The 12957-nt window shown below is 43.6% G+C and overlaps 1 protein-coding gene across 2 annotated transcripts in view; it reads left to right on the top strand.

The window, feature by feature from the left end:
* The window catches only part of Etv6 (ETS variant 6), a 258623-nt gene that overhangs the window by 236981 nt on the left and 8685 nt on the right, over positions 1-12957 (top strand). For both annotated transcript variants that reach the window (XM_029565778.1, XM_008837629.3), the window contains exon 5: positions 416-961. In XM_029565778.1, the coding sequence (XP_029421638.1) occupies positions 416-961 (546 nt within the window). The remainder of the gene's footprint in view (positions 1-415; positions 962-12957) is intronic.

The raw sequence follows: 12957 nt of genomic DNA, 5'->3' as shown, positions 1-12957 counted from the left end.
GTTTTAAGCAGTAAAATCTAGTACCTAGAATATAGTCATCTTTGGTCCTCATTATCAGCAATAATAACTCTTTGAGATAAAGACAATTGGGTTGTGAAAATGCAAGCCCTTCAGAGCATCTGGAAAGAACCAGCTAGGAACCCCACACACCTCAAACCTCACAGGGAGGAGTCAAGTAAGAAAAAATAAAGGGAACTGGGCTCCTTGTATTTGTCAGCCACTGATAGGTGATAAGTGGGATGCTAGTGGGCATTCCTCGCCTGTCTAGCAATGTCCACAATGTGCACTGGAAGAGACACAGTATGCTGGGTTCAGAGGGTCTCCACATACCAGTACAGCTACCTGTAGAGCCACCTTGAAGTTGTAGGGCTGCAGATTCACCGGGGTCTTGATTGTCTTTCCCTCTGCTCCACAGATAACTGTGTCCAGAGGACGCCCAGGCCATCCATGGAGAGCATGCACCACAACCCTCCCACCATTGAACTCTTACACCGCCCTAGGTCACCCATCACCACAAATCACCGACCTTCTCCAGACCCCGAGCAGCGGCCCCTGCGGTCCCCCCTGGACAACATGATCCGCCACCTCTCCCCAGCGGAGAGGGCCCAGGGGCCAAGACTCCAGCAGGAAAACAACCACCAGGAGTCCTACCCCCTGTCAGTGTCTCCCATGGAGAATAATCACTGCCCACCACCCTCCGAATCCCACCCAAAGCCCTCTAGCCCCCGGCAGGAGAGCACTCGAGTGATCCAGCTGATGCCCAGCCCCATCATGCACCCCTTGATCCTGAACCCCCGGCATTCGGTGGATTTCAAACAGTCCCGGCTCTCCGAGGATGGGCTGCATAGGGAAGGGAAGCCCATCAACCTGTCTCATCGGGAGGACCTGGCTTACATGAACCACATCATGGTCTCTGTGTCCCCGCCTGAAGAACATGCCATGCCCATTGGGAGAATAGCAGGTGAGTATGTCCACCCGTCTGGCATCCCTTCACCACCCAGCAGAAGCCTTGCTCCCTGTTCAGAGCCTTGCGGCTAGCCTCATGCCATTCCCAATTAGGTGCTTGCAAAGGCTTGGGGAGGGCAAGTGGAGGCTTCTGCCTGGATGAGGCAGAGTCCCTAATGGGCTGGTTAATGAGCCGCTGGGAGGGAGCAGTTAATGAGCCTCAGAAATGTTAAGGAATGAATGTCCTCATCCAGCTTACAAGGAGAGTCACCTCGGAATATGGTGGCTAAGCGAAAACATTTAAAATAAAAGGTTTATGAGCATACTAATGGGCCCATCCAGAAGTTTCCAGGGGCTAATTAATGACCAGACACAGCATAAAAAAACCTTTGCCTCAGATGTGCCTGTAATTCCATCCTGTGGGCAGCGACTCAAGGCAGCCTTCCCCTTGGGAGAGAAGAGAGGAAATTGGGATTGGGGTGTTTGCAGGTGTTGCTAGGTCATTTGGTCAGAGGAAACCACACCCAGATTCTTTCACTTATGATGACAAGCCCAAAACTGTTCACCTAAGACAAGAAAGCAGTGGAGGGAGGAGGACTCAACCCATTGGAATTATTTTTAATCTATTTATTTTTATCTTATGTGTATGAGTGTTTTGCCTGCATGTATCTAAGTGCACCCATGTCATACAGTGCCCATAGAGGCCAGAAGAGGGGGTTGGATCCCCTGGAACTGGAGTTACAGACAGCTGTTAGCCAGTGTGTGGGTGCTGGGAATCAAACCCGGCTCCTCTGGAAGAGCAGCCAGTGTTTTTAACTTCTGCGACGTCTCTCCAGCCCCACCACTGGAATTTCTTTCTGCCCATAAGATACATAAAATTCTCCTTAAGCCTCATGCTCTAACCATTTGGCAAGGTGAGTTCTTTTCCTAGAGGATATCTCTCCCTTCATGAGACCCCCATGGAACCACCTACAAAGTAGAGATAAATGCATCAGAAGTCCTGTATATACAGAGCTGATTTGACAGTACCTTTTTCCTTGTAGACTTGAGAATTTAGTGGGAGAAACACATGTGTGTGCCACTCACAAGGGAGAAAGGTACAAGCTCTACCTGCCATTTGCTCCGTGTACAAGCCTTCATTGAGCACCTTCTGTATACCAGAATAATAAAGTGCTGTGAAAGCAAAGCAGGGGGAAGGTGTTTTAACTGGAGGAGCCCAGGATGACTTCCCAGGGGAGGGGGAGTGTGAAACTAGAGCTGCTGAGCTTCCCTTAGTGGGAGGAGACCTGGACTTAGAACAGAGATCTATTCAAGTAAAGGGGACAAGTGCTCTTTCTTCCCATCAGTATGCTCAGTTCCCATAACAACAGGTATCTCTGCAGGCTACCTGTCTTGACTCTTCCCTAACAAATTGTTTCTAGAGTTTTCTTTAGCTGGGAATACAGCACCACCATTGTCTCCATTTTATTATTCTAAATAATTTACATCAGAAATGTTGAATTAAGAAAAATAAGGGGAGGCTGGAGAGATAGCTCAATCAGTAAAGTGTTGAGTTCAGTTCCCAGAACCCATGTTAAAAAGCCAGGCATGTACCCTGGGGAGCCAGAGACAGGTAGATCCCTGGGACTGTCTGGCCAACCAGCCTATCTACTTGGCAAGTTCCAGGCTAGTAAGAGACTCTGTCAATAAACAAGATGGAGGTGGTGGAGAGAAGCTCAGCAGTTAAGAGAGGGTGCAGATTCAGTTCTCAACACCTGTAACTCCAGGTTCCGGGGATTCAACGCCCTCTTCCGGCCTCCTCAGGTACTGCATGCACATGGTACACATATATACATGCACACAAAACACCATACACAGAAATTAGAAATAAATAAATTTGGAGCTGGAGAGACAGCTCAGCAGTTAAGAGCACTGGTTGCTCTTGCAGAGAACCTAGGTTCAGTTCCCAGCATCCACACGGAGGCTAACAGCCATCTGTAACTCCACTTCCAGGGGAATCCAATGCCTTCTGACCTCTTGGACTTTGCTTGACATGGGTCTTCCACCACATGCAGGCAATACACTCATACATATAAAACAAAATAAATAAAATATTTAATAAATAAATCTTTAAATTAAAAAAACAAGGTAGGCAGCACATGAAGACAACACCCAAGGTTGTCCTCTGGTCTCTACATGCATGCACATACACATGCACATACACAGGAAAGGAAAGAAGATGGGTACTGAAGGTATAACTCAGTGGTAGAATGCTTACCTAGCATGTGTAAAGCCCTAGGCATGATACTCAGCACTACAGCAGCAAGAAAAAATAGGCAAATAAATATGATTTGCATGTTTAAAGAACTGTGAAAATCAAAGTGTGTTTAGGATTCAATTAAAGATGATCCTGCAGGTTTAGGGATGGGAGAATGAATGTGTAGGCAGTAACATAGGGTTAGCCATGGGGTGTGGTATATTATGGTCCAGTGGGTAGGTGATGGATGCATGGAGGTTCCTTTATCATCAGTTTCTGTTTTTTATATATACATGAGATTTTTTTTTTTTTTTTAATAATGAAGAAAGTGCAGGGTGGGGACCAATGGCCACAGGAAGAAGGAGGTCGGACAGACTGCAAATTTCCTCAGGTCACTGCAGGGAAAAGATGGGATGAGAATACGGCTTACTGACACCGACAGCCTACCCCATGTTCAGCAGGGCCCCCTCTTATCCCCGTGTACCTCCCTGGCTTCTTTCTTACATGGCATTTTTCAGATCCTTTTCTTGTGTGTAGTTCTCAACAGCTCTTGGAGGTAGAGTGTGATGGTTTTGTTTCTTTGATGTGGGCTGGTCATCTGCACAAGGGAGACCACAGGGGAGCTCCAGCTCCAGGGAGGCCAAGGCCTTGCCCCAGGTCCGATGAGGTTTGGTGACCTTGCTGTCCCTTGACTGCTGTCTGCAGAGCTGGCTTCTTGGTCAGGGTCTTTCGTGTGCATCTTCATTTCACCACCTTTTTTTTTTTTTTTTTTTTAAATGTGTATGAGTGTATTGCCTGCATGCATGTAAATGCACCCGTGTCATGCAATGCCCGCAGAGGTCAGGAGAGGACGTCAGATTCTCCTGGAACTGGAGTTATGGACAGTTGTTAGCTGCCATGTGGGTGCTGGGAATCAGACCCAGGTCCTATGCGAGAGTAGCCAGTGCTCTTAACTGCTGAACCATCTCTCCAGCCCCCATTTCGCCATCTTTACAGCGGACTTCTTGGAACTCGTAAACACACCTGTCAAGAAGAATAGCGTACATGAAGGAAAGGCAGTGTGAAGGAATTATTTAGACATACAGAGTTATCTTCCTCCTGTTTAGCAGATTCATAAATCTCACAACATTAGTTTCTCAAAATTCTATTTTTATTTTTTTTAACTTTATTATCTTTATTTTATGTGTATGTGTGTATTGCCTGCATGTAGGTAAGTGCACCCGTGTCGTGCAGTGCCCAAGGAGGACAGAAGAGGCTATCGAAGCCCCTTGGGACTGGAGTTACGGACAGTTGTGAGCTGCCATGTGGGTGCTGGGATTCGAACCTGGGTCTTCTGCAAGAACAACCAGTGTTCTTAACCACTGAGCCATCTCTCCAGCCCCTCTACCTTTATTTTTAAAATCATATTTCCAAACCCCAGCACTTTGCTGAATACAGGCTCATCAGTTAAAATGCGACTGGGGATAATCATATTAAGTGAAGTAAGTCAGTCTCAGAAAAATTATCACATTTGTGGGTCTTGGATCTTTATATAGATACATAAACTCATATGATAATACGAAAGGTTAAGAGAATCCGTGTAGGGGAACAAAGGAGATCAACAGGAGGGAGAGGGGATAAAAGAAGAGGATGTAAAGTGTGGGGGGTATGCTCAAGTACATTGGATACATTCATGAAAATAGCCTTGTGTAACTTAGAATAATAAAAAATACATATAAAGTAAAAGAAGCTACATGAGTACTGAACCAATCAAGTAGTGAGCCTTGGTATCCATGGATCCCTTTTGGCCTGAGAACACTTAGAGTTGGTCTCTGCTTTTCTTTCTGGTTCTAGGAAGACAAACTATTCATAGTAAATAATCCTGGGACCAAATCTGGGGGAAAATGCATTAATTCCTTTGAGGATGGAGTTCCTCAAAACTATTAATGTTCTAAGGATATATGCACATGTTGTAAAATCTCCAAATAGATACGTTAACTAATGTAACCAAATCTTAGATGAGCTAGTTTAGCTGACAGGCATTGCTTTTCCCAAGGATGAAATGCCAGGGTCAGGTTGGGTGGTCACTGAGGTCCCTTCCCACGCCACAAGTCCACAAACAGAGAGCATCTCGATTCTACAACCCTCTGAGGAAGGTGGCTCACAGCTCCATGCTCCTTTGGAGGGGAGGGTAATACTTCTCTGCCTCTGTCCCTACCCTCTGTGTCTTTCTGGGCTACTAAGATTTTTCTGAAAGTGATTCTGTTTACCGAAGGTCAAATCCGTTGAGTCGTTCGTGTTTATACTGTAAGGCTCTGTCTTTACTGAACAGCCATAGATGCCTTTACATCTCTACAAAGCAGCTGTTAGACAAGAAAACTGGGCTCGTTAGAGTTCTTTGAGTTCAGCACAGAAAGAAATGAAAGTGCCTCTGAATGTCACACTGATGAGTAACATAGCTGGAGGGTGTAAATAGAAGCACTCCTCACCAATGTGGGGCAACACAGATTCTTAACATTCAAGTAGTAGTGCAGGAGGGTTTAGGCCTTCAGACAACCTAAGGTTAAAGCACCAGACTGCATTTCTTACAGAGCTAAGATTTCACAAAGGTATATGGTTGCATCTTTGTCATAAAATGGCTGAGCATAGTCAGCTATAAAAGCAGGTGTCTTACTAAGTACTGTAGGAGGTCACTGAAGGTGTCGTGGAGGGCTGGCTTTCAGCTGGGCTTAAAAGAATGCTTAGGGACTAGGTATGGTGGCACATGCCTTTATCTTGGCACTAGGAGGCAGAGGCAGGAGGATTTCTGTGAGTTTGAGGCCAGCCTAATCTGCAGAGGAAGTTCCAGGACATCCAGGGCTACATAGTGAGATCCTGTCTCCAAAAACAAAAGTTAAAAAAAGAATGCTTAGAACATAGACATGTGGAGATTAGAGAAAAAGAGGTCATTCTAGATGGAGAAACTCAAGAGCCAATAGAAGATAAAGACCGGGGTATTATTTTCTGTTTCTGGTAAAGATGAAAGCCCAAGAACTCAATGTTTATCCAAGTCAATTAAAAATTCATCATTTGGGGCCTGGAGAGATGCCTCATGGGTGAAGAGTGCTACTGGCTGATTCCCAGCACCCACAGTGGCAGCTGACAACTGTCCATAACTCCAGTTCCAGGGTATCTAATGCCCTCTCTGACTTCCATGGATGTTGCATGACACAGGTGCACTTAGACAGATGCAGGCAATATACTCATACACATAAAATAAAAAATAATAAAATATTTATAATAATAGGAGCTGAAGAGATGACTGAGCAGTTAAATGCACTGGTGTTCTTGCAGAGGACTTAGGTTCAATTCCCAGCACCTACATGGCAGCTAACAGCCATCCTTAACTCCAGTTCCAGGGGAGTCTGATGCCCTCTTCCAACTTCCTCAAGCATTGTACTTACATACATGTAGGCAGTACATTCATACACCTAAAATAACAATATTTTAAAGTAATAATAATATTTTTTTTTGTCTTTTTGAGACAGGGTCTCCCTGTAACTCCAGCTGTCCTGGAACTCACTATGTAGTCCAGGCTGGCCTTGAACTCACAGAGATCCTCCTGCCTCTGCCTCCCAAGTGCTGGGATTAAAGGTGTGCACCACCGCACCCGGCCCAAATTTATTTTTTAAATCCATCATTTTCCGTAAGCTCTTTTTTCTCATTGCTGAAAAAATTAGATGAGCCATGCAATTCAAAGACTACATGCAGAGCTATGGTAGTTTACTCTGGGTATTTACCATGTGAAAAACTAAAATAATTAATAAAGAAAATTCAATGGGTGCTTGGCAGTTTAAATGCAGACTAAATATAAATTCAACCTTTTTCATGTGTGGCTTGTGCTTTTCAAATTATAGAAGGGCAGTTATCAAGAGTTAAACGTGTTGGGAGGGGTAGGGATATAGCTCAGAGGTAGCATGCTTGCCTAGCATGCATAAGACTATGGGTTCAATCCGCAGCACAGCAAGACAGATTGTTTGAAGGCTTAAAAAGTCAGAAAGTTAGTGGGTAGAGCCTTTAGCAAGACAGTGAAACAAGATTCCAAGGTTCTGTTTTTATTGAATAGTCATTGGTATAAGTAACAGTGAGCTTCTTATGTTTTTTCTACTTACTGTCTTCAAGGAAGGATGGGGGGGCAGGGTGGAAGGCATCTGTCAGTCTTCTCAAACCTTTCCCTACCTGCAGAAGGGTTATGGCCTGAATCACACTAGTGTGTTTCAGAAGTGTGTTGCATGGTGCATTGGCCATGAGTGCCTGCAGATTGAGATACAACATCTCTTGATGCTGGGGGATAAGTTCGAGCTATGTACAGTGGTCCCCCCCCACCCCTTTCCTGCAGTTTTAGTTATCTTATGGTCCACCATGATCCAAAAATATTAATGGAATATTAACCATTTTAAATAACTCATTACAGTATGTCATTATAAAGTGCCTCATTATTAGTTACCATTGGTAGTCCCCTACACATAATTTATAGATTAAAAACATCATCATAGGTATGCATAAATAGGAAAAAACAGTATACACTGAATTCAGCTGGAACGGTGGTTTCAGGTGTTCACTGAGGGCCTTGGAAAGTGTCTTCTGTGCACAAGCATAAGGTTAACTTGTATTGGAGTTCTTTCTTAGGAGTAGATGATTTCACAGCTAGAAACGTCTTTTACAGATGAAGGAACTGAGACTCAGACACATCAGTAGTATAGCCTCAAGCTTAGGTTCCTTGTCTTTCCCCAAATGCTATTTCCTTCTACCCAGAGGCACTCCATCAAGGATTGGAAGCCTTGGCAAAGTCCAGCCACCAGCTGATTTTTGTAAATGAGTTTCTTGGGAAAAGGCATGTTACCTATATTATTATTGTCTATGTCCTCTTTTGTTCTGCAACCCAAGCATAAGTTCAGTTGAACTGCTCCAGAGATCCTATGGCCGCAAAGTCTTAAATATTTACTAATTGACCATACAGTGTCTGCTGCCCTCTGCTCTCTGCGTCTGTGAATGTTCATTTAGTGAGAATCTCAGACATTATGTAGGATGAGGATGTCAAAAACACTGTGCTTGCTGTCAAGGAAATACTTGCACTTTAAGTGATGAGGCATGTCTGAGGCATATGAAGGAAGCAATAACAAATGATGTAAGACAGTAGACAAGTTCTGGACTGCAGGCTACACCTGCAGAATAATCCAGAACCGTGGCATCATTTATATAAATAAAACACACCTAAGTAGGATAGACTCTTTGCATATTTGAATGTATAGCCAATCATTTATTTAAAAATTTTGTCATGTATTTACTATGTGCAAGACATTGTTATAGATGAAAGACAGGCCTACCTTGAACTTCTGATCCTCCTGCCTCAGCTCCTGAGGGCTGCAATTACAGGTGGACAACACCATACTGAGGTCAACTAAATTTTAAGAAACTTGATTTTCTCTTACATAAAGAGGTTTCCTGTTTGTCCTTTCCTAGCCTCAATCTAAATGTCTGCTAAGGAAGGAGGAGTCATTGGGAAGCAGGAATCTGTCTTATAATCCATTCTGTTTATGTGTTTGTTTGCGGAAGGATCTTACTCTGTAATCTCCGTTGGCCTTGAACTCCTGTCTCAGCCTCTCGAGCTACCACACCTGACTTGATAGTTCATTCCTTAGAGATCTGTGCAGATTTGATTATTCAGGTCTGTGACCCCCTGTAACTGACAGTTCTTCCTTTCTTGTGTTTATCTTACAACTTTCGCTCCAGTCTCTCAATATTCTTGTCAAACTTGAACCTCTTCAAGATGCCATTGGTTGGTTGACTCATTGATCCAACATCAGATAAGACTTGGAATTCCCTCCCAATACTGGCAGGATCTCCTCACTCTCCCTTACAACACACTTTATGTTAAAAGCAATCTCTTGGGCCTTTTAAAAAATGTGTAGCCAAGGTTGCATCTTTAACACAAGCAAAAGATTCTGACTATGGAGACAGGAACCTCCGTGGTGCTTATGTGTACACTGGCCCAAACAGTGTACTTTCATGGTTTAGGCTATTGACTGACAGAGCTATGTATACATAGAAATTTAACCTGGAAAGCCTCCAGTCTAAGTCAGATGAAAATGGAACTCAGGGACAGTGGCGGGAGGCTTGGCCTTGGGGACCAAGGGCACTTGAGAACTCACAGCTGCCTCACTCTGACCTCCCACTTGCCTTCTCTATTTCCTTCCCAGAAGTTTGAAATGAGATTAGTTTCAAATGAGGCTTTTTGGGATTTTTTTCTTCCTTTGTAAATGAGCCTCAGGAGTGGCCTTGAAGACCCTTCCCTAAAACGAGAGTCATAAAAGGGACCACTCTATGAAGGGACGTGTCTCATTTCTGAGCCTTACTAGTAAGAGGTGGAGGTATACATGTGTATTCACACCTTTTGCACATATGTAAGTATGTAAATACTGTTTGGCAGAAAGAAAAGGACTGTTACGGGTTGTCTTCATCAGCCAAAAGGGAGTCCAGAGGTTTTTGTACTCTCCTGCACCATCTTTGGGGGACAAGCCTCTGGAACTCTCTGCCCAGAGCCTGCTCAAGCTAGGGTCTAGTGTGCAGAGAACCAGAGTATGCCCAGGGAAGCTATGTGGATCTGTGAGTTCGCCTGGACTCTGCAGTCAGTGGAAGTGAACTCAGCTCTCACCTCCCACAGAAAGGGGCTTGGTCTCCCGAGACCTCCTTTATCTGTAATATTGGGAATATTTCCCATGTCTGGACAATTGATTGTTCTAAGACAACATGACAGTGTATCGCACAAGTGAGTCAATGCCCATATGTCAGCCTCCCTCCACTGCTTTACTCCAGAGCTACTAAGCAGGTCAGAGGAGAGCCCTGGCTGTAGCCAGCACAGGTGCCCATCCCAAGCTGGCACGGGTATCGGCAGGCAAGGTCTATTCAAGCATAACCTACAAAGTATGCCCCTCCAAAGCCACCCCAGCTTCCCCTTTCCTTGGAGATTTGCTTCTGTGACCCCTTCCCCTAGGCTTTGCCTGTTATCCCTCTTGGAGGAGGTGATTAAGACAGTAACTGGGATCTAAGGAGCTGAAATCAAAGAATAAAGAAAAGGAAAGTTCAGGATGGAGTTTTTAAAAACATAAAACAGCAACAGCACCATGGCTGGGTAGAAAATAATGGGAGAGGCTTGGGAAGACTGAAATTCCCATTTATGTATCCCTCCGTGTATGTTACCCCCTCCCCATCTCCACCACTCTGTGGTCCCTATGTAAATTTCAAAGTGTAGCCACCCCGCAGCAAAGTGAGGGGCTAGAGTACTTCTAGGTTCCAGCCACAGGCTGAATCCCACTTGGGTGTGAGTTTGAGTCCAGTGTCCCCACCTTGCTGCATGCCATATGTAACCAAAGTCTGAAGGGACCAACTTGATTTCAGCTGTATTCCTTCTGCCTCATGAAGCCAGGAAGCATCAACGTATGTTCTGTGTTCTCTGGCTCCACCTCTCTGTTCCGCAGCATGCCACTGTGCACATATGGTATCTGTTTTTCTAAACCACAGAAAAACAAGCAGTTGCCCATTAAAAACACACATCTGTGTAGCAACACAGTTGGCTGTGTTGGCTTTATCAACTCTGCTTCTAGGTAATGTCGACGTAGTCATGGATAAGGGGAATGTGGCCGGGTGGTAGATGGTTGCCTCAGTGTTGTGAACCTGTGTTGCTGTAGGTAGAGCGTCTCAACTTGAGCACTCTTGATATTTAGGCTAAGTAATTCTTTGTCCTGGGGACTTTTTCCTGTGCATCCCCAGCCAAAAGTACCTCCATCCACCCCCCCTAGACATTTTCAGACACCACCCTTGGGAGGAAAAATCTTGCTCAATGGCTAGCTGTCACATTTTAGCAACCTTTCTTTATATTTTGTATATTACCTTATCTGTTTTGTTGTTGAACTTGAAATAGCTTATCAATTTTGAGATGACCCATTTTTCAAATTTAACTGGGGACAGTCAGCTTTGTCCTGTTGGTAATTTATACTTACCCCCATGGTATAAAGTCTATAGACCCTCACTTAAAGTTCTACTTGGGTAGGTAAAACAGCATAAAATGACTTTCTTAGAAACTTTCCAGAAAGTTAAATTATTCTCCATCATTACACATTCCCTTTGTAATTTGACCTGCCTACTCAAAAATTTTAAACATTAGTTTTGTCTAGCAGGGATTGTTTTTTTCTTTAGAAACTGTGTTATGTGTGAATTGTCCATCTTTTTACAATCTCTGCTGGGTGAGTTTATACAATAAGTCTCTGGTGGGAGACAGTCTCGTGGGAGTGAAAATATTTCTCCTTAACCACAGGAAGGGATTTTTACAATACCTCTTGGTGGGGGATACCCAGGGTACCTCACCCAGCAGGAAGCAGAGCGAACTCTTTGCAGTTGCAAAGTGGCTTTCCCTGAGCTAACCCACATCACAAACTTTCTAATTTAGAAGAGACAATCCAAGTAATGGACATTAAGTTGCTCCATGTCCCCTATAGATAGAAGAGGCTGTAATAAAATGCTCTAACAAAAGCAACTGAAGGAAGAAAGGGTTTACTGTAGCTCACAGGTCAAAGTCACGGTCCATCATGGTGGGGAAATCCAGACTGCAGGAGCTTAAAGCTCATCACATCCCATTTACAATCAGAACAGGGTGATGAAGGCATGATGCTCCTCAGCTCCCTTTTTCCATTGTTACAATCCAGGATCCTGTCTGTGAGTGGTACCACCCACAGAGGACAAATCTTCCCACCTCAATTAAGGCAATCAGGATTCTGACAATTTGTCAGTTAACACCGACCATCACAGCTGTTCACTTTGAGAGGACTCACACTTAAAATTAATGAATGACTTGTGATTTAAAAAAAATACTTTATACATGTATGTTCAGTTGTTTTATAGAGGGATAAACTTCTGCTTTTAGAATTTGGTGCATTTTATTTATTGTATTAAAGCATTTTCATTGTTGATCAAAGAACATCACATCTGTACAAAGCTAGAAGATTTCACTTGGTCCCTGATAATAGTATCCAACGCATACAAAAAGACGTGCCTTTTATTCAGTAAAGTATTGAAGAGAATAACTCGCATGGCTTAAACTTCAATAGTAAGTAAAAGATTTTTAAAAAAATGGTGCTGTGGTCAGACAGTTATTTTTATCATCTGGGCATAATTTTTAACTAAAGAAACAGAGCAATCAATAGTGTTATAAAAGCCACTGACACCCTTGAAACAACTACTTTATGCCACAAAATTCCTGTTGCTGCTTCCGTTTGTGGCTGAGTAATTCAGTATGTCTTGAACGTCAACAGACTTATTACTAAGCTCATGTTGGCTTTGCTGGATTAAATGTCATTTAAAGTGATCAATTGAAAGCTTGTTTGGGGTATTTTCAACTTTATGAAAGGGGGAGAAAATAGATTGCAATATACAAATGTTCTTGAAGCTTACAAGTAAAATCTGTTCTCTGGTAAGCCCTGCCCTGCATTTGCCACCCAGTGTGCATGCCACATGGTTGAATTCTGGAATCCAGTTTGATGGCTACAAAAGCCAACATGAAACCCCAGGGCCGAGTAAGCCCTTCACTGAAGAAGCAATCTGAAGGGCATTGTACTGATGATATGCGTCATCTAGTATGTAATGTGATAGGAAGCATCTGTGCAGATGGGGATGGATGTTAAAAGAACTGTCCTCTCTCTCTCTCTCTCTCTCTCTATATATATATATATATATATATATATATATATATATTATTTTTTTTG

This window comes from Nannospalax galili, unplaced genomic scaffold (assembly GCF_000622305.1).
Source record: "Nannospalax galili isolate Female #2095 unplaced genomic scaffold, S.galili_v1.0 scaffold210, whole genome shotgun sequence".
In the NCBI taxonomy this organism is placed as follows: domain Eukaryota; kingdom Metazoa; phylum Chordata; class Mammalia; order Rodentia; family Spalacidae; genus Nannospalax; species Nannospalax galili.
The sequence above is the reverse complement of the archived record's forward strand: the minus strand, read 5'-3'. Positions and strand labels throughout refer to the sequence as shown.